The sequence below is a fragment of the Pseudophryne corroboree genome, chromosome 4 (assembly GCF_028390025.1).
Source record: "Pseudophryne corroboree isolate aPseCor3 chromosome 4, aPseCor3.hap2, whole genome shotgun sequence".
In the NCBI taxonomy this organism is placed as follows: domain Eukaryota; kingdom Metazoa; phylum Chordata; class Amphibia; order Anura; family Myobatrachidae; genus Pseudophryne; species Pseudophryne corroboree.
In genome coordinates this window covers 945,520,952-945,541,073 of record NC_086447.1, presented here as the reverse complement: position 1 = coordinate 945,541,073, position 20,122 = coordinate 945,520,952, and the positions used below count along the sequence as shown (strand labels likewise).

At 48.4% G+C, this 20,122-nt stretch overlaps 1 protein-coding gene and 1 long non-coding RNA gene across 3 annotated transcripts in view; one reads left to right on the top strand and one right to left on the bottom strand.

The window, feature by feature from the left end:
• RAB3GAP2 (RAB3 GTPase activating non-catalytic protein subunit 2) overlaps positions 1-20,122 on the top strand; it is a 546,281-nt gene that overhangs the window by 221,738 nt on the left and 304,421 nt on the right. For both annotated transcript variants that reach the window (XM_063919133.1, XM_063919131.1), the window contains one exon: positions 12,285-12,383. In XM_063919133.1, the coding sequence (XP_063775203.1) occupies positions 12,285-12,383 (99 nt within the window). The remainder of the gene's footprint in view (positions 1-12,284; positions 12,384-20,122) is intronic.
• LOC134910755 (uncharacterized) overlaps positions 2,212-20,122 on the bottom strand; it is a 48,653-nt gene continuing 30,742 nt past the window's right edge. Inside the window, exon 2 of the long non-coding RNA XR_010176282.1 lies at positions 2,212-2,377. This is a non-coding gene — a long non-coding RNA (uncharacterized LOC134910755). The remainder of the gene's footprint in view (positions 2,378-20,122) is intronic.

Genomic DNA, 20,122 nt, shown 5'->3' with positions numbered 1-20,122 from the left:
CCCCTCCTGTATGGTCCCCCCTCCCCTCCTATATGTCCCCCCTCCCCTCCTATGTTCCCCCCTCCCTCCTATATGTCCCCCCTCCCCTCCTATATGACCCCCTCCTATGTTCCCCCCTCCCCTCCTATATGTCCCCCCTCCCCTCCTATATTTCCCCCTCTCCCCTCCTATATATTCTCCCCCCTCCTGTATGGTCCCCCCTCCCCTCCTGTATGTTCCCCCCTCCCCTCCTATATGTCCCCCCCCACCTGTATGTCCCCCCCCCCTCACCTCATATATTCTCCCCTCCTATATGTCCCCCTCTCCCCTCCTATATGTCCCCCCCTCCCCTTTTATATGCCCCCCCTCCCCACCTGTATGTCTCCCCCCTCCCCTCCTGTATGTCTCCCTCCCTCCCCTCCTATGTTTCCCCCTTCCCTCCTATATGCCCCCCCCTCCCCTCCTATGTTTCCCCCTCCCCTCCTATATGCCCCCCCCTCCCCTCCTATGTTTCCCCCTCCCCTCCTATATGCCCCCCCTCCCCTCCTATATGCCCCCCCCCCTCCCCTCCTATATATTCTCCCCCCCTCCCCTCCTATATGTCCCCCCCTCCCCTCCTGTATGTCCCCCCCTCCCCTCCTGTATGTCCCCCCTCCCCACCTGTATGTCCCCCCTCCCCTCCTATATGTCCCCCCTCCTATATGTCTCCCCTCCTATATGTCCCCCCCCTCTCCTACTGTATGTCCCCTCCTGTATGCCCCCTCCCTCCCCTCCTATATGTTTCCCCCTCCCCTCCTATATGTCCCCCCCTCCCCTCCTATATATTCTCCCCCCTCCCCTCCTATATATTCTCCCCCCTCCTGTATGTCCCCCCTCCCCTCCTATATGTCCCCCCTCCCCTCCTATATGTCCCCCCCCTCCCCTCCTATATATTCCCCCCCTCCCCTACTGTATGTCCCCCTCCTCCCTATGTCCCCCCTCCCCACCTGTATGTCCCCCCTCCCCACCTGTATGTCCCCCCTCCCCTCCTATATGTCCCCCCTCCCCACCTGTATGTCCCCCCTCCCCACCTGTATGTCCCCCCTCCCCACCTGTATGTCCCCCCTCCCCTCCTATATGTCCCCCCCATCTATATGTCCCCCCCTCCCCTCCTATATGTCCCCCTCCCTCCCCTCCTATATGTTCCCCCCTCCCCTCCTATATTTCCCCCCCTCCCCACCTGTATGTCCCCCCTCCCTACCTGTATGTCCCCCCTCCCTACCTATATGTTCCCCCCTCCCCTCCTGTATGTCCCCCCCCTCCACTCCTATTTGTCCCCCCTTCCCCTCCTGAATGCCCCCCCCCCCTCCTCTCCTATATGAAGGTAAGTTTTCCCACACACGTTGTTTTGCTGCTAGTTTTATATCCTAATATCTGAGACATCGTTCCTATCACACGTCCACTCTCAGCTGCTTCATCATGGCAGCTTGTGTGTGGCTGCGGCGGCCGTCCCTCCTGTACACTCTATTAATGATGATTACATTTATTATGATGTTACACTTTGGTGTGTGAATGTGTGGGAGATGCTGGCACTTGTAGTCCACAGCTTGTGTGTGGCTGCGGGCGGCCGTCCCTCCTGCTTACTCTATTAATGATGATTACATTTATTATGATGTTACACTTTGGTGTGTGAATGTGTGGGAGATGCTGACACTTGTAGTCCACAGCTTGTGTGTGGCTGCGGGCCGCCGTCCCTCCTGCTTACTCTATTAATGATGATTACATTTATTATGATGTTACACTTTGGTGTGTGAATGTGTGGGAGATGCTGGCACTTGTAGTCCACAGCTTGTGTGTGGCCGCGGGCCGCCGGCCCTCCTGTACACTCTATTAATGATGATTACATTTATTATGATGTTACACTTTGGTATGTGAATGTGTGGGAGATGCTGGTGCTTGTAGTCCACAGCTTGTGTGTGGCTGCGGGCCGCCGTCCCTCCTGTACACTCTATTAATGATGATTACATTTATTATGATGTTACACTTTGGTATGTGAATGTGTGGGAGATGCTGGTGCTTGTAGTCCACAGCTTGTGTGTGGCTGCGGGCCGCCGTCCCTCCTGTACACTCTATTAATGATGATTACATTTATTATGATGTTACACTTTGGTATGTGAATGTGTGGGAGATGCTGGTGCTTGTAGTCCACAGCTTGTGTGTGGCTGCGGGCCGCCGTCCCTCCTGTACACTCTATTAATGATGATTACATTTATTATGATGTTACACTTTGGTGTGTGTGTGTGAGAGATGCTGGTGCTTGTAGTCCACAACTTGAAACGGCATGTGCAATCCTCCAGCAGGACTTAGCTCGGATTCCGGGGGCGCCATCAGCTGGTGAATGAGTCCGTTACACTTATTACTAAAACGAAACAAATTGAGAACACATTAGGGAAGGGATACGGGAAAGCCAGTAAGAGCGCAGAGTTTACACAGTGCGATACAACAAGGCCGAGAAATCCTGTATGGTATCTCGTAGTTCTCCAGCATAAGTGTGTGACAGAAGTGTAAGTGGAGCATGAAACACACAAACGTTTTCATGTTACCATTCCCTATGTAGTAGATTGTATGTTGTGTAAGGGGGGCACCCAAGTGTGCTACAGAATGACATTGATGTGTAACCGCTGTAACTGGGCTGTCTGTACAATGCTTTGTGAACACATGAAACATGTAATTGATGTGTAACCGTTGTAACGGTGCTGTCTGTACAATGCTTTGTGAACACGTGACACATGTAATTGATGTTGAGAAGTTCAGATTATTTCTAATAAATATTTAAAATGCCAGTGTTACTATATGCTGCGGACGCATGGCGCATCTTATTACCATATACAATAAAAGCGCGCTGTACGTCCCAAACACTACATCCTTTAAGAGAAAACAAGTACTCGCACACATTGTCGGCTGAGGTCCAATGCTCAGAGATCTATATATTTGATATTAAAAGGGTATGCACACAATATAACACATGTACAGTATATATATGGTTACAGTGTTATATTTACACAAGAAGCAGTTGTAGTTATATAAGGATCAATTACAGCAAGCATACTTCACCCTATTTGCTCAATGCACAGTCCGCTCCATCTTTGAATCTGCCCCAAGAGCAACAAAACAGCAATAGAAACACAGCAGAAAAACAGAACTTCTTTTGTGAGGGGAAATACCTACAGTATGTACTGTATATTGGGGGTAATACATGTCTGGGACTGAGTCTTCTGTTATTGGTCCAGGGGAGGGTGATCTCTCATTCATGATGTGTGATTGGTCAGTTCATATGCAAGCAACGTCCAGCCTTGAAGATGCCATCATAGTTCTTTGTTCACTTTAGAACTGTGGCTTAATATTCATACATTTAATCATAAATAATCGTTGCAATGTGCTACAATCTACTCATTACCATCAAATTAGCACACTCATTCCCCTGATCATTTTGACACCAAGCATGACATGTTTATCTTGTTCCGTTCTAATAATACATATTTCTCTGACGTCCTAAGTGGATGCTGGGGACTCCGTCAGGACCATGGGGGATTAGCGGCTCCGCAGGAGACAGGGCACAAAAGTAAAAGCTTTAGGACTAGGTGGTGTGCACTGGCTCCTCCCCCTATGACCCTCCTCCAAGCCTCAGTTAGGTTTTTGTGCCCGGCCGAGAAGGGTGCAATCTAGGTAGCTCTCCTGAGCTGCTTAGAATAAAAGTATAGACTTAGGTTTTTTTATTTTCAGTGAGTCCTGCTGGCAACAGGCTCACTGCATCGAGGGACTAAGGGGAGAAGAAGCGAACTCACCTGCGTGCAGAGTGGATTGGGCTTCTTGGCTACTGGACATTAGCTCCAGAGGGACGATCACAGGCCCAGCCATGGATGGGTCCCGGAGCCGCGCCGCCGGCCCCCTTACAGAGCCAGAAGAGTGAAGAGGTCCAGAAATCGGCGGCAGAAGGCATCTTGTCTTCAAGAAAGGTAGCGCACAGCACTGCAGCTGTGCGCCATTGCTCTCAGCACACTTCACACTCCTGTCACTGAGGGTGCAGGGCGCTGGGGGGGGGCGCCCTGAGACGCAATGAAAACACTATTTATGGTAAAAAATACATCACATATAGCTCCTGGGCTATATGGATGTATTTAACCCCTGCCATTTTACCTCATAAAAAGCGGGAGAAAGGCCGCCGTGAAGGGGGCGGAGCCTATCTCCTCAGCACACAAGCGCCATTTTCCCTCACAGCTCCGCTGGAAGGACATCTCCCTGACTCTCCCCTGCAGTCCTGCACTACAGAAACAGGGTAAAAATGAGAGGGGGGGCACTAATTTGGCATATAAAAACATATATAGCAGCTATAAGGGAGAAACACTTATTTATAAGGTTGTCCCTATACATATATAGCGCTCTGGTGTGTGCTGGCAAACTCTCCCTCTGTCTCCCCAAAGGGCTAGTGGGGTCCTGTCCTCTATCAGAGCATTCCCTGTGTGTGTGCTGTGTGTCGGTACGCGTGTGTCGACATGTATGAGGAGGAAAATGGTGTGGAGGCGGAGCAATTGCCTGTATTAATGATGTCACCCCCTAGGGAGTCGACACCTGACTGGATGGTCTTATTTAAGGAATTACGTGATAGTGTCAGCACTTTACAAAAAACTGTTGACGACATGAGACAGCCGGCAAGTCAGTTAGTGCCTGTCCAGGCGTCTCAAACACCGTCAGGGGCTCTAAAGCGCCCATTACCTCAGTCGGTCGACACAGACACGGACACTGACTCCAGTGTCGACGGTGAAGAAACAAACGTATTTTCCAGTAGGGCCACACGTTACATGATCACGGCAATGAAGGAGGCTTTGCATATTTCTGATACTACAAGTACCACAAAAAAGGGTATTATGTGGGGTGTGAAAAAACTACCCGTAGTTTTTCCTGAATCAGAAGAATTAAATGAAGTGTGTGATGATGCATGGGTCTCCCCCGATAAAAAATTGCTGATATCTAAGAAATTATTGGCATTATACCCTTTCCCGCCAGAAGTTAGGGCGCGTTGGGAAACACCCCCTAGGGTGGATAAGGCACTCACACGCTTATCAAAACAAGATACGGCCGCCCTCAAGGAGCCAGTTGATAGGAAGCTGGAAAATGTCCTAAAAAGTATATACACACATACTGGTGTTATACTGCGACCAGCGATTGCCTCAGCCTGGATGTGCAGCGCTGGGGTGGCGTGGTCGGAGTCCCTGACTGAAAATATTGATACCCTGGACAGGGACAGTATTTTATTGACTATAGAGCGTTTAAAAGATGCGTTTCTATATATGCGTGATGCACAGAGGGATATTTGCACCCTGGCATCAAGAGTAAGTGCGATGTCCATTTCTGCCAGAAGATGTTTATGGACACGACAGTGGTCAGGTGATGCGGATTCCAAACGGCATATGGAAGTATTGCCGTATAAAGGGGAGGAGTTATTTGGGGTCGGTCTTTCGGACCTGGTGGCCACGGCAACAGCTGGAAAATCCACCTTTTTACCCCAACTCACCTCTCAGCAGAAAAAGACACCGTCTTTTCAGCCTCAGTCCTTTCGTCCCCATAAGGGCAAGCGGGCAAAAGGCCAGTCATATCTGCCCCGGGGTAGAGGAAAGGGAAAAAGACTGCAGCAGACAGCCTCTTCCCAGGAACAGAAGCCCTCCACCGCTTCTGCCAAGTCCTCAGCATGACGCTGGGGCCTTACAAGCGGACTCGGGTGCGGTGGGGGGTCGTCTCAAGAGTTTCAGCGCGCAGTGGGCTCACTCGCAAGTGGACCCCTGGATCCTACAGGTAGTATCCCAGGGGTACAGATTGGAATTCGAGACGTCTCCCCCTCGCAGGTTCCTGAAGTCTGCTTTACCAACGTCTCCCTCCGACAGGGAGGCAGTATTGGAAGCAATTCACAAGCTGTATTCCCAGCAGGTGATAATCAAAGTACCCCTCCTACAACAGGGAAAGGGGTATTATTCCACACTATTTGTGGTACCGAAGCCAGACGGCTCGGTGAGACCTATTCTAAATCTGAAATCTTTGAACACTTACATACTAAGGTTCAAATTCAAGATGGAGTCACTCAGAGCAGTGATGGCGAACCTGGAAGAAGGGGACTATATGGTGTCCCTGGACATCAAGGATGCTTACCTTCATGTCCCAATTTGCCCTTCTCACCAAGGGTACCTCAGGTTCGTAGTACAGAACTGTCATTATCAGTTTTCAGACGCTGCCGTTTGGATTGTCCACGGCACCCCGGGTCTTTACCAAGGTAATGGCCGAAATGATGATTCTTCTTCGAAGAAAAGGCGTCTTAATTATCCCTTACTTGGACGATCTCCTGATAAGGGCAAAGTTCAGGGAACAGTTGGAGGTCGGAGTAGCACTATCTCGGGTACTGCTACAACAGCACGGGTGGATTCTAAATATTCCAAAATCGCAGCTGATCCCGACGACACGTCTGCTGTTCCTAGGGATGATTCTGGACACAGTCCAGAAAAAGGTGTTTCTCCCGGAGGAGAAAGCCAGGGAGTTATCCGAGCTAGTCAGGAACCTCCTAAAACCAGGAAAAGTGTCAGTGCATCATTGCACAAGGGTCCTGGGAAAAATGGTGGCTTCTTACGAAGCGATTCCATTCGGCAGATTTCACGCAAGAACTTTTCAGTGGGATCTGCTGGACAAATGGTCCGGATCGCATCTTCAGATGCATCAGCGGATAACCCTGTCTCCGAGGACAAGGGTGTCTCTTCTGTGGTGGCTGCAGAGTGCTCATCTACTAGAGGGCCGCAGATTCGGCATTCAGGATTGGGTCCTGGTGACCACGGATGCCAGCCTGAGAGGCTGGGGAGCAGTCACACAGGGAAGAAATTTCCAGGGAACGTGGTCAAGTCTAGAGACTTCTCTCCACATAAATATACTGGAGCTAAGGGCAATTTACAATGCTCTATGCCTAGCAAGACCTCTGCTTCAAGGTCAGCCGGTGCTGATCCAGTCGGACAACATCACGGCAGTCGCCCACGTAAACAGACAGGGCGGCACAAGAAACAGGAGGGCAATGGCAGAAGCTGCAAGGATTCTTCGCTGGGCGGAAAATCATGTGATAGCACTGTCAGCAGTGTTCATTCCGGGAGTGGACAACTGGGAAGCAGACTTCCTCAGCAGGCACGACCTCCACCCGGGAGAGTGGGGACTTCACACGGAAGTCTTCCACATGATTGTGAACCATTGGGAAAAACCAAAGGTGGACATGATGGCGTCCCGCCTCAACAAAAAACTGGACAGGTATTGCGCCAGGTCAAGGGACCCTCAGGCAATAGCTGTGGACGCTCTGGTAACACCGTGGGTGTACCAGTCAGTGTATGTGTTCCCTCCTCTTCCTCTCATACCCAAGGTACTGAGAATTATAAGACGTAGAGGAGTAAGAACTATACTCGTGGCTCCGGATTGGCCAAGGAGGACTTGGTACCCGGAACTTCAAGAGATGCTCACAGAGGACCCATGGCCTCTGCCGTTAAGAAGGGACTTGCTTCAGCAAGGACCCTGTCTGTTCCAAGACTTACCGCGGCTGCGTTTGACGGCATGGCGGTTGAACGCCGGATCCTAAGGGAAAAAGGCATTCCGGAAGAGGTCATACCTACCCTGGTCAAAGCCAGGAAGGACGTGACCGCACAACATTATCACCGCATTTGGCAAAAATATGTTGCGTGGTGTGAGGCCAGGAAGGCCCCCACGGAGGAATTTCAACTCGGTCGATTCCTGCATTTCCTGCAAACAGGAGTGTCTATGGGCCTCAAATTGGGGTCCATTAAGTTTCAAATTTCGGCCCTGTCGATTTTCTTCCAGAAAGAATTGGCTTCAGTTCCTGAAGTCCAGACATTCGTCAAGGGAGTACTGCATATACAACCCCCTTTTGTGCCTCCAGTGGCACCGTGGGATCTCAACGTAGTTCTGGGATTCCTCAAATCACATTGGTTTGAACCGCTCAAATCTGTGGATTTGAAATATCTCACATGGAAAGTGACCATGCTGTTGGCCCTGGCCTCGGCCAGGCGAGTGTCAGAATTGGCGGCTTTGTCTCACAAAAGCCCATATCTGATTTTCCATTCGGACAGGGCAGAACTGCGGACTCGTCCCCAATTTCTCCCTAAGGTGGTGTCAGCGTTTCACCTGAACCAACCTATTGTGGTGCCTGCGGCTATTAGGGACTTGGAGGACTCCAAGTTGCTAGACGTTGTCAGGGCCCTGAAAATATATATTTCCAGGACGGCTGGAGTCAGGAAAACTGACTCGCTGTTTATCCTGTATGCACCCAACAAGCTGGGTGCTCCTGCTTCTAAGCAGACGATTGCTCGTTGGATTTGTAGTACAATTCAGCTTGCACATTCTGTGGCAGGCCTGCCACAGCCAAAATCTGTAAATGCCCATTCCACAAGGAAGGTGGGCTCATCTTGGGCGGCTGCCCGAGGGGTCTCGGCTTTACAACTTTGCCGAGCTGCTACTTGGTCAGGGGCAAACACGTTTGCAAAATTCTACAAATTTGATACCCTGGCTGAGGAGGACCTGGAGTTCTCTCATTCGGTGCTGCAGAGTCATCCGCACTCTCCCGCCCGTTTGGGAGCTTTGCTATAATCCCCATGGTCCTGACGGAGTCCCCAGCATCCACTTAGGACGTCAGAGAAAATAAGAATTTACTTACCGATAATTCTATTTCTCGTAGTCCGTAGTGGATGCTGGGCGCCCATCCCAAGTGCGGATTGTCTGCAATACTTGTACATAGTTATTGTTACAAAAATCGGGTTATTATTGTTGTGAGCCATCTTTTCAGAGGCTCCTCTGTTATCATGCTGTTAACTGGGTTCAGATCACAAGTTGTACAGTGTGATTGGTGTGGCTGGTATGAGTCTTACCCGGGATTCAAAATCTTTCCTTATTGTGTACGCTCGTCCGGGCACAGTATCCTAACTGAGGCTTGGAGGAGGGTCATAGGGGGAGGAGCCAGTGCACACCACCTAGTCCTAAAGCTTTTACTTTTGTGCCCTGTCTCCTGCGGAGCCGCTAATCCCCCATGGTCCTGACGGAGTCCCCAGCATCCACTACGGACTACGAGAAATAGAATTATCGGTAAGTAAATTCTTATATATATATATATATATATATATATATATATAAAATATAATATATATATATATATATATATATATATATATATATATATAAAATATATATATATATATATATATATATAAATATATATAAAATATATATATATATATAAATATATATATATATATATATATATATATATATATATATATATATAAAATATATATATATAAAATATATATATATATATATATATATACAAAGTAGATGTTCCTGGTGACCGGTGCCACAAGACAATGACCCCCTCACCACAGAAACAGGCGGCACTCCACGGATTTGAAAGTAAAAAAATTCTTTATGCAACAAGCATCATGTAAAATCCAACGTTTCAACACCACGCTGGGTGTCTTTCTCAAGGATACATGGGTGAAAAAAAAGCTTTTTTTTCACCCATGTATCCTTGAGAAAGACACCCAGCGTGGTGTTGAAACGTTGGATTTTACATGATGCTTGTTGCATAAAGAATTTTTTTACTTTCAAATCCGTGGAGTGCCGCCTGTTTCTGTGGTGAGGGGGTCATTGTCTTGTGGCACCGGTCACCAGGAACATCTACTTTGTACATACCACTGAGGAGGGCACCCCGGTCTATACAACAGCAACTGTTCCTGAGTGCCAACTACGTCCACCACATATATATATATATATATATATATATAAAATATATATATATATATAAATATATATATATATAAAATATATATATATATATATATATATATATATAAAATATATATATATATATATATAAAATATATATATATATATATATATATATATATAAAATATATATATATATATATATAATATATATATATATATGATATAACTCTTATATAAATACATTATAATGTCTGGTGCTTGACATTTTTCATTTATGTGTTGTATGAAATATGTGTTGGATACATCTTTGTGGCTTGTCTGTGTGAATGCGTATGCTACTATATAACGCTTAGCACGCTGCGTGTAAAAAATGCACAGAGACCCATCTGTTTGGAGTTTGTATTTGCTGTATATGTAATATTTTTGACTTTGACAATGTGTAACCGCTGTAACGGTGTTGTCTGTAACATGCTGTGTGAACACGTGACACATGCAATTGATGTGTACCCGCTCTAATGGTGCTCTCTGTACAAAGCTTTTTGAACACGTGACACATGTAATTGATGTGTAACCGCTGTAACGGTGCTGTCTGTACAATGCTTTGTGAACACGTGACATGTAATTGATGTGTAATCTCTGTAACGGTGCTGTCTGTACAATGCTTTGTGAACACGTGATACATGTAATTGATGTGTAACCGCTGTAACGGTGCTGTCTGTTCAATGCTTTGTGAACACGTGACACATGTAATTAGTGTTTACGCTAGGCAGTTTTAGCAGGGCGCCGCGCCCTGCCCGTTTTTTATTTATTTATTTTTTTTTAAGGGCAAAACCCGCCCTGCCCTTTCTGCGGCGCCCTGCTAAAACTGCCGCCCGCTTCCTGCCCTCACAGCGTGTAAAGATGCCGCACGGCATCCATTCACGCTGAAAGAGCGCTTGGGGGAAGCCCAGCACCTCCGTAGGTGCTGGGCACGCCCCCAACAGTGACGCCGCCGGACGCCCACACCCCCTTTTTGTGTTTTTTTTTTAACCAGCAATGACCCCACCCCCTATTTTGCATGACCACGCCCCCTTTTCGCCGCGCGCACTAGTGCCCCTCTAGATCCGGCGCCCTGCCCGGATTCTAGAGTGAACACTGTGTAATTGATGTGTAATCTCTGTAACTGTGCTGTCTGTAACATGCTTTGTGAACACGTGACACATGTAATTGATGTGTAATCTCTGTAACGGTGCTGTCTGTAACATGCTTTGTGAACACGTGACACATGTAATTGATGTGTAATCTCTGTAACGGTGCTGTCTGTAACATGCTTTGTGAACACGTGACACGTGTAATTGATGTGTAATCTCTGTAACTGTGCTGTCTGTAACATGCTTTGTGAACACGTGACACATGTAATTGATGTGTAATCTCTGTAACGGTGCTGTCTGTAACATGCTTTGTGAACACGTGACACATGTAATTGATGTGTAATCTCTGTAACTGTGCTGTCTGTAACATGCTTTGTGAACACGTGACACATGTAATTGATGTGTAATCTCTGTAACGGTGCTGTCTGTAACATGCTTTGTGAACACGTGACACATGTAATTGATGTGTAATCTCTGTAACGGTGCTGTCTGTAACATGCTTTGTGAACACGTGACACGTGTAATTGATGTGTAATCTCTGTAACTGTGCTGTCTGTAACATGCTTTGTGAACACGTGACACATGTAATTGATGTGTAATCTCTGTAACGGTGCTGTCTGTAACATGCTTTGTGAACACGTGACACGTGTAATTGATGTGTAATCTCTGTAACTGTGCTGTCTGTAACATGCTTAGTGAACACGTGACACGTGTAACTGATGTGTAATCTCTGTAACTGTGCTGTCTGTAACATGCTTAGTGAACACGTGTAACTGATGTGTAATCTCTGTAACTGTGCTGTCTGTAACATGCTTTGTGAACACGTGACACATGTAATTGATGTGTAATCTCTGTAACTGTGCTGTCTGTAACATGCTTTGTGAACACGTGACACATGTAATTGATGTGTAATCTCTGTAACGGTGCTGTCTGTAACATGCTTTGTGAACACGTGACACGTGTAATTGATGTGTAATCTCTGTAACGGTGCTGTCTGTAACATGCTTTGTGAACACGTGACACATGTAATTGATGTGTAATCTCTGTAACGGTGCTGTCTGTAACATGCTTTGTGAACACGTGACATGTGTAATTGATGTGTAATCTCTGTAACTGTGCTGTCTGTAACATGCTTAGTGAACACGTGACACGTGTAACTGATGTGTAATCTCTGTAACTGTGCTGTCTGTAACATGCTTAGTGAACACGTGTAACTGATGTGTAATCTCTGTAACGGTGCGGTCTGTAACATGCTTTGTGAACACGTGACACATGTAATTGATGTGTAATCTCTGTAACGGTGTTGTCTGTAACATGCTTTGTGAACACGTGACACGTGAAGTCTCATGCTCAGGTGCCATTTTTCTTCCTATTATAAAACAGCTGCTGCGTCCGGCAGTGAGAACGTGCAGCCGCCTCCGCTGGCGTACAAGAAGTGGGGTCTGCAGGATACAGACACGATTGTGGATCATACCAGCGTTGGTGAGTATTGTGCCTGGAGCAGGGCCTCGCTGTAGTCACTAGTGATGACCGGTGACGGCGCTTGGTGCGTCGGTAATGTCACCGGTTACCGCATATATACTTTACACTGTATGTTGTCAGATGAAAGTCAGAGCGTCGACATGGATGGTGTGTATACGGGTGGTCTTCTGTATGCCGAATGTCGGGATCCCGGCGCACAGTATACCGGCGGCAGAATCCCGACACCCGGCATGCCGACAACTTTTCTCCCTCGTGGGGGTCCACGACCCCCCTGGAGGGAGAATAAAATAGTGTGGCACGCGTAGCACGGCGAGCCCGCAAGGGGCTCCTTTGCGCTCGCCACGCTGACGGTATGCCGGCGGTCGGGCTCCCGGCGCCGGTATGCTGGTCGCCGGGAGCCCGAGCGCCGGCATACCGTAGTACACCCATGTATACAGTCAAAATTGTGGCACAATGTCGACAGCTCTTGTTAGGTCTAGGCTGTGGTTAGGTTAGGGCTAAATGCACGAAGAACACTGTCGACTGTTGACATTCTGACATTCCAAATCGGCAGCTCACACAGCGACGTAACACCCATGTTCACATTCAAGCCATGTCGACATTTTGTAACACATCTACTTTATACTGGTGAACACGGTTATGTATAGTCGGCTGAGGGCCTGATTAGGGGCAGTTCCCACGTATCAGAACAGTAGTGGAGCACTTATTACTATGTGCGCTCGCCTATTGCACACCTGCCTAGGTCTGTGTGTGTTGGTATTTGTTACGCCTGTAGAATGCATTATTATGTCTTCCAAGGTCACTTCTGAGGTCTCCAGGGAGGGGGCTCCACTGTACATCGGATGTAAGGATAAAATTCCTCCGTCAGCCCATGATCACCATGGCTTATGTGAATATTGGTCCGAGCATGAGAGCCTCGCTTCTGTGGGTCACCTACAGGAGCCAGCATGGGCACCCACCTTGTCACAGGCTATGCTAGAATTGGCCACTCCATTGGGTGCTTCACGGCTCCCTCTCCATTTAACTCTGGCTTCCAGTGAGGATCATTCTGTAGGCACTCATTCTACTCCTGTGAAATGACAGCCACCTCTTGTAGAGCCAGCCTGGGTTCAGGGTCTGTCTCAATCCATTCAAGGGCTTGTGCAGGTGTTACCTCTCCAGCAGATGTTGGAACCCTTGGCTACATGGCAGTCCAGTAGGCCGGATAACGCCACGTCTATTCAGTCTGGCTATGATTCTATGTCGGAAATTTACTTGTGCCTAGAGGATGAGTTGTCTGAAACCTCGGTGGTCAAGTCAAGTCCTCATCTATTCAAGATGACATACAGGTACAGGTGGACAAGGATGTGCTGATTAAGGCGGTCAGGTTGGCTTTGCTGATCAAGGATTTGGATACTTCTCAGATGGCTGATGCGCCTCTTTTTAAAATGAAAACAACTGAGGTGGCTGTATGCCTGTCCTTTGAATCCCTCTTGGCAGAGGCTTGATCACATCCCACCAACCTCTTTCTCGTTTCCAGGCACACATAAGCTTTCTCTTACGTCCTAGAGGATGCTGGGGTCCATTTAGTACCATGGGGTATAGTCGGGTGCTTTGGGAGCCACTGGCACTTTAAGAGTTTGAGAGTGTGGGCTGGCTCCTCCCTCTATGCCCCTCCTACCAGACTCCGTTTAGAAAATGTGCCCGGTGGAGCCGGTCACAGCTAGGGGAGCTCCTAGGAGTTTTTCCAGTTTTATTTTTTTTGTAAGAGTTGTTAGGTACTTGGAGGTTGCTGGCGACAGCCTCTCTGCTTCGTGGGACTTAGGGGGGAAGTAGGAACCAACTCTAGAAGTTAATGGTTCTTGATCTCCGCTGACAGGACACTGAGCTCCTGAGGGTGCTGATCGCAAGCCTACTAGGCGACCGCTCACTCCCGCAGCACGGCCGCCACCCCCTAACAGAGCCAGAAGAAAAAGGGTGGTGAGTACAGCGCCAGCTGCCCGGTTAGCGGGTCGCCTGCGGGAATGGCGACACAAGGGTGGGAGCGCAGCTCTGACAGGCTGCGCTCCATGAGGGCTCAGCAACATGCATTTGTAGACGCTGCTGAGGGGCGTCCTGGGCCAGCGCGATCACCCTAAGACTGGTAAATATAGCTAACAGGCTAATCCCACTGTTAGCATCAAAGACCTCAGACCAGTATAATCTAATTGTGCGGGAAGCCGCGCGCCATTACAGGGGGTGGGGCTTCTACTCAGAGCGGATCCAGCACTCACCACCATTTTCTCCCTGCAGAATGCTGAAGCAGGACGCTGACAGGGAGCGCTGACCCTCCACCTGGCTCCAGTTACTGCTGTACCAGGGTGTTATAGACAGGGGGGGAGAGTGTAGTTAGTGCTGTTTAACCTATTAAGGTTATTTAGTCTGCGCCGGGCTGTTATCATAATAACTGTCCACAGGGGCGCTGTGTGGCTGGCTCCTTATACTCTGTGACTCTCTGCAGCTACTCTGGGGGAAACTGTGTCTGACATTTTCCTCTATGTGTGTATATAAGTGTATGTATCCACATTACCATGTCTAAGGACTCTGTGTCCTGTGCTGCAGAGTGTGTATCTTCTCCTGAGGAGTCTATTCCATGTACTCAGGACTGCAATGTACTGTCTCAGCCTTCTGAATCTGAACCCACATGAGTGGATTCTTTAAGGGGAATGATATCCCAGATTTCATCAAGGCTGTCACATAATGAGAAAGAGACGCAGTTTTTGAGAGAGTCTGTAGAGGGTTTGCAGCATTCAGCTCCTACTTCCTCAAATACCCCACCTACATACCCTAAAAAACGTACACTTGCCCAGATAATGCAAGCTGACACTGATCCCGACTCTGATACAGGGGATGGTGATGGGGATATGCAGGGGGGTGATGCTTCACTTGCTAAAGGTTTGCAGCTAATGATTGAAGCCATTAGGGATGTCTTACATATTACTGAGAAGGTACCTGAACAAGTAGAGGAATCTTTTATTTTACAGAAAATAGGAAATCCTCGCTTATCTTCCCGGCTTCTAAGGAGTTAAACTCTTTATTTGAAAAATCCTGGGAAAACCCCAGAGAAAAAATTCCAGATCCCTAAAAAAAATTCTCACTGATTTCCCTTTCCCTGAAGAGCACAGAAAGAAGTGGGAAAACCCAACTATAGTAGACGCTTCTGTATCAAAATTGTCTAAAAGTTGGTTTTACCTGTCCTTGGTTCAACGGCCTTAAAAGAGCCGACTGACCGCAAGATAGAGACTACGCTCAAATCACTATACACTGCTAAAGGCCTGGCTTTAAGGCCCACTATTGCTTGTGCGTGGATTTCTAAAGCCATAGTAAAGTGGTCAGGCACATTACTAGAGGAATTAGATACTATGGATAGGAGTGACATTGACTTGTTTTTACGTCACATACAGGATTCTGCAGGATTCATGGTGGAGGCCATGAAGGTCCTTGGCATGCTTAATACAAGGGCTACTTCCATGGCGGTCTCGGCACGCAGAGGACTCTGGCTACGCCAATGGACTGCGGATGTGGAATCCAAGAAAAGTGTGGAGAACCTGCCCTTCACAGGTCAGGCTGTGTTTGGGGACGCATTGGATGCGTTGATTTCCACGGCAACTGCGGGTAAGTCAACCTTTCTTCCCTCAGCAGCACCACTGACTAGGAAATCTTATCCTACGTCTACACTGCAGTCCATTCGGACCGCAAAATTTAAAAAAACCAAATCCCCTTTCACCTTCATTAGGGGTGGTCGGGGAAAATCCAGAAAACCTGCACCAACAGGTTCTCAAGAACAGAAACCAGGTTCTGCTTCCTCAAAATCTTCAGCATGACGGTGGACCTCCCATCCTGGAGATTGGGCAGGTGGGAGCGAGACTAAAAGATTTCAGTCACATCTGGGCGTCATCGTGCCTAGACCCCTGGGTGACAGATATTGTTACCTAGTGCTACAGACTGGAGTTTCAGGAACTCCCACCTCACAGATTCTTCAAATCAGGCTTACCAGTTTCGCTGACAGAAAGTGCTATCCTACAGGAAGCCATTTGAAAGTTGGTCCAAACAAATGTTATTGTTCCAGCTCCACCTCACCTAAAACACAAGGGTTATTACTCAAACCTGTTTGTGGTACCAAAACCGGACGGTTCGGTAAGGCCGATATTGAACCTGAAGTCATTGAACCCCTACTCGAGGGAATTCAAATTCAAGAGTCTCTGAGAGCGGAGATCTCAGATCTGGAGGAGGGGGAATTCCTGGTATCCCTGGATATCAAGGATGCATACCTTCACATTCCGATCTGGTCGCCTCACAAAGCTTATCTAAGATTTGCGCTGCTGGATTGTCACTATCAGTTCCAGGAACTGCCTTTTGGCCTCTCCACAGCACAGAGGGTGTTCATGGTAGAGATGGTGCTACTCCTTCTCAGGCAAGGAGTGAACATAATTCCATATCTGGATGATCTGCTGATAAAAGCATCTTCCAGGGAGAGGTTGTTGCAGAGTATTGCTCACTGAGCTCATCTACTCCAGGATCATGGGTGGATCCTGAAACTTCCAAAGTCACATTTGGAGGCGACAAGGAGACTGCCCTTCCTGGGGATGATACTCGACACGGAAGTGCAGAGGGTGTTTCCAACGGTAGAGAAAGCGTTGGTGATCAAATCAATGGTACGGGATGTCCTGAAGCCAGCCCAGGTATCGGTTCATCAGTGCATTCGCCTTCTGGGGAAGATGGTAGCCTCCTACGAGGCTCTTCAGTACGTAAGATTCCATGCGAGGTCTTTTCAACCGGATCTCCTAGACAAATGGTTGGGATCACATCTTCACATGCACCAGTGGATACGACTGTCACCGAAAGCCAGAATTTCACTCCTCTGATGGCTGCAAACTTCTCACCTACTCGAGGGCCGCAGGTTCGGGATTCAGAATTGAATCCTTCTAACCACGGATGCAAGCCTCAGAGGTTGGGGAGCAGTCACCAAAGGGGAAAACTTCCAAGGAAAGTGGTCAAGTCTGGAATCCATCCTTCCGATAAACATTCTGAAACTAAAGACCATATACAACGGCCTTCCTCAAGCGGCACAAATTCTGCAAGATCAGGCCATTCAGGTTCAGTTGGACAATGTAACGGCAGTGTCCTACATAAACCGACAGGGCGGAACGAAGAGCAGAGCGGCAATGTCAGAGGTAACAAGAATCCTTGGGCAGAAAAGCACGCGGTGGCGCTATCAGCAATCTTCATTCCGGGAGTAAACAACTGGGAAGCGTGCTTCCTCAGCTGACACAATCTCCATCCAGGAGAATGGGGCCTTCACCCGGAGGTGTTCGCAGAGGTGACAAGCCATTGGGGTGTTCCTCAGGTAGACATGATGGCCTCTTGCCTTAACAAGAAGCTTCGCAGGTACTGTTCCTGGTCGAGAGACCCACAGGCAGTGGCAGTTGACGCACTGGTAACTCCGTGGGTGTTCCAGTCAGTGTATGTGTTCCCTCCACTTCCACTCATCCCCAGGATTATCAAACTAATAAAAAGAACAAGGGTTCAGGCGATCCTCATTGCTCCGGACTGGCCAAGGAGGGCTTGGTACGCGGATCTTCTGGTATTACTGCTGGAGGATCCGAGGCCTATTCCTCTTCGCGAGGACCTTCTGCAACAGGGGCCGTTCGCTTACCAAGACTTACCGCGGCTACGTTTGATGGTATGTAGGTTGAACGCCAGATCTTAGCTCGGAAGGGTATTCCGAAAAAGGTCATTCCTACCCTGATACAAGCTAGGAAGGGGGTTACGTCTAGTGATGAGCGGATTCGGTTTTACTCAGTTTTACTCGGTTCTCAAAACCGAATCTTATTGGCTATCCAAAACACGTGACATCAGTGAGCCAATAAGATTCGGTTTTGAGAACCGAGTAAAACCGAATCCGCTCATCACTAGTTACGTCTAAACATTACCATCGGATTTGGAAAAAGTATGTGTCTTGGTGTGAATCCAAGAAGTTTCCAACGGTGGAGTTTCAACTGGGACGTTTTCTCCTGTTTCTGCAAGCAGGTGTGGATGTGGGCCTACGCTTGGGCTCCATAAAGGTCCAGATTTTGTCCTTGTCCTTTTACTCTTACGTCCTAGAGGATGCTGGGGTACAGATTAGTACCATGGGGTATAGACGGGTCCACTAGGAGCCATTGGCACTTTAAGAGTTTGAGAGTGTGTGCTGGCTCCCCCCTCTATGCCCGTCCTACCAGACTCGGTTTAGAAAATGTGCCCGGAGGAGCCGGTCACAGCTAGGGGAGCTCTACAGAGCTTCTTTAGAAAAAGTTTTTTTTAGAGTTTATTATTTTGCAGGGAGTCTGCTGGCAACAGCCTCCCTGCAGCGTGGGACTAAGGGGGAGGTGGGCAGTAGTGTCCGCCCTGCGGGGTCTGAGCCACTGACTCCGCTGACAGGACACTGAGCTCCTGAGGGGATAGATCGTTCCCCGCTGCAGGGGATCGCTCACCTCAGCAGCATGCTACCACCCCATTACAGAGCCAGAAGATTGGTGGCGAGTGAGTCACCGACCCCCCATTCCAAGCGGGGGGCCGGTGTGAAGATGGCAGCAACAGGGTACGGAGCTCGGTATTAACCGCACTCCAGAGCTCAAAGGCACACTGTGCGGCGCTGTGAGGAGGCGCCCTGAGCCGACGCCTAAACCCTGCACTAGTCAGAAAGTCTGTCTGGGTCCATGGATCTCAGCCAGTATTATCCTTAGGCCAGTATAATCATTGTGAAGAGCGGGAAGACAGCAGCATTTTGAGGGCGGAGCTTCTCCTCAGAGCGGACCCAGCAGCCATTTTCCTGCCTGCACAGCACTGTCCAGGAAGAGCAAGTACCTTCACAGCAACTCCAGCTATCTCTCACGGTACCAGGGGGTTGTAGAAGGGGGGGGGGGAGGGGGACTAAATACAGACTGTGTAACCTATTAAGGTGCAGGGCTGGTTGGGGATCACCTTTTACCTAAAGGGCGCTGTGTGTGGGTTGGCTCCAATCTCTGTGTCTCTCTTGCCATTCTTGGGGGTGAAACTCTGTCTATCCTCCCCTGTGTGTGTGTGTGTGTGTGTGTGTGTGTGTGTGTGTGTGTGTGTGTGTGTGTGTGTAGTGTCTGTGGTCTCCATTAAGCAATGTCCAGGGACTCTGTGTCATATGCTGCAGAGGATATGTCCTCTCAGGATGATCCCATTCCATGTAATCAGGATTGCACTGGTTTAGCACAGATACCAGCACGGGAGCCTGAGTGGTTATCCTCTATCATATCTATGATTTCTCAGATTTCAAATAGGGTTGCAGTAAATGAATCTGCAACTCAGGCATTACGGTATTCTGTGGCAGTCTGGCCCAGTTCTGGTACCTCAGGGCTCCCCGCTGTATATTCCCAAAAACGTGCTCTTGCACAGATCATGCAGGATGACACGGAAACGGATTCTGACACTACAGACGGTGATGGGAACGTGCTCAAGGGGGCGGCATCTCTTGCTAAAGGGGTGCAGTTGATGATAGAGGCTATTAGAGATGTGTTGAATATTGCTGATACAACACCCGAGCAGGTTGAGGAGGCTTACTTCACTGAAAATAAGAAAGCCTCGCTAACCTTCCCTGCGTCAAAGGAATGAAATGCTATTTTTGTAAAATCTTGGGAAAACCCGGATAAAAAATTCCAGATCCCTAAAAGGGTTCTGGTGGCATTTTCTTTCCCGGTAGAGGATAGAAA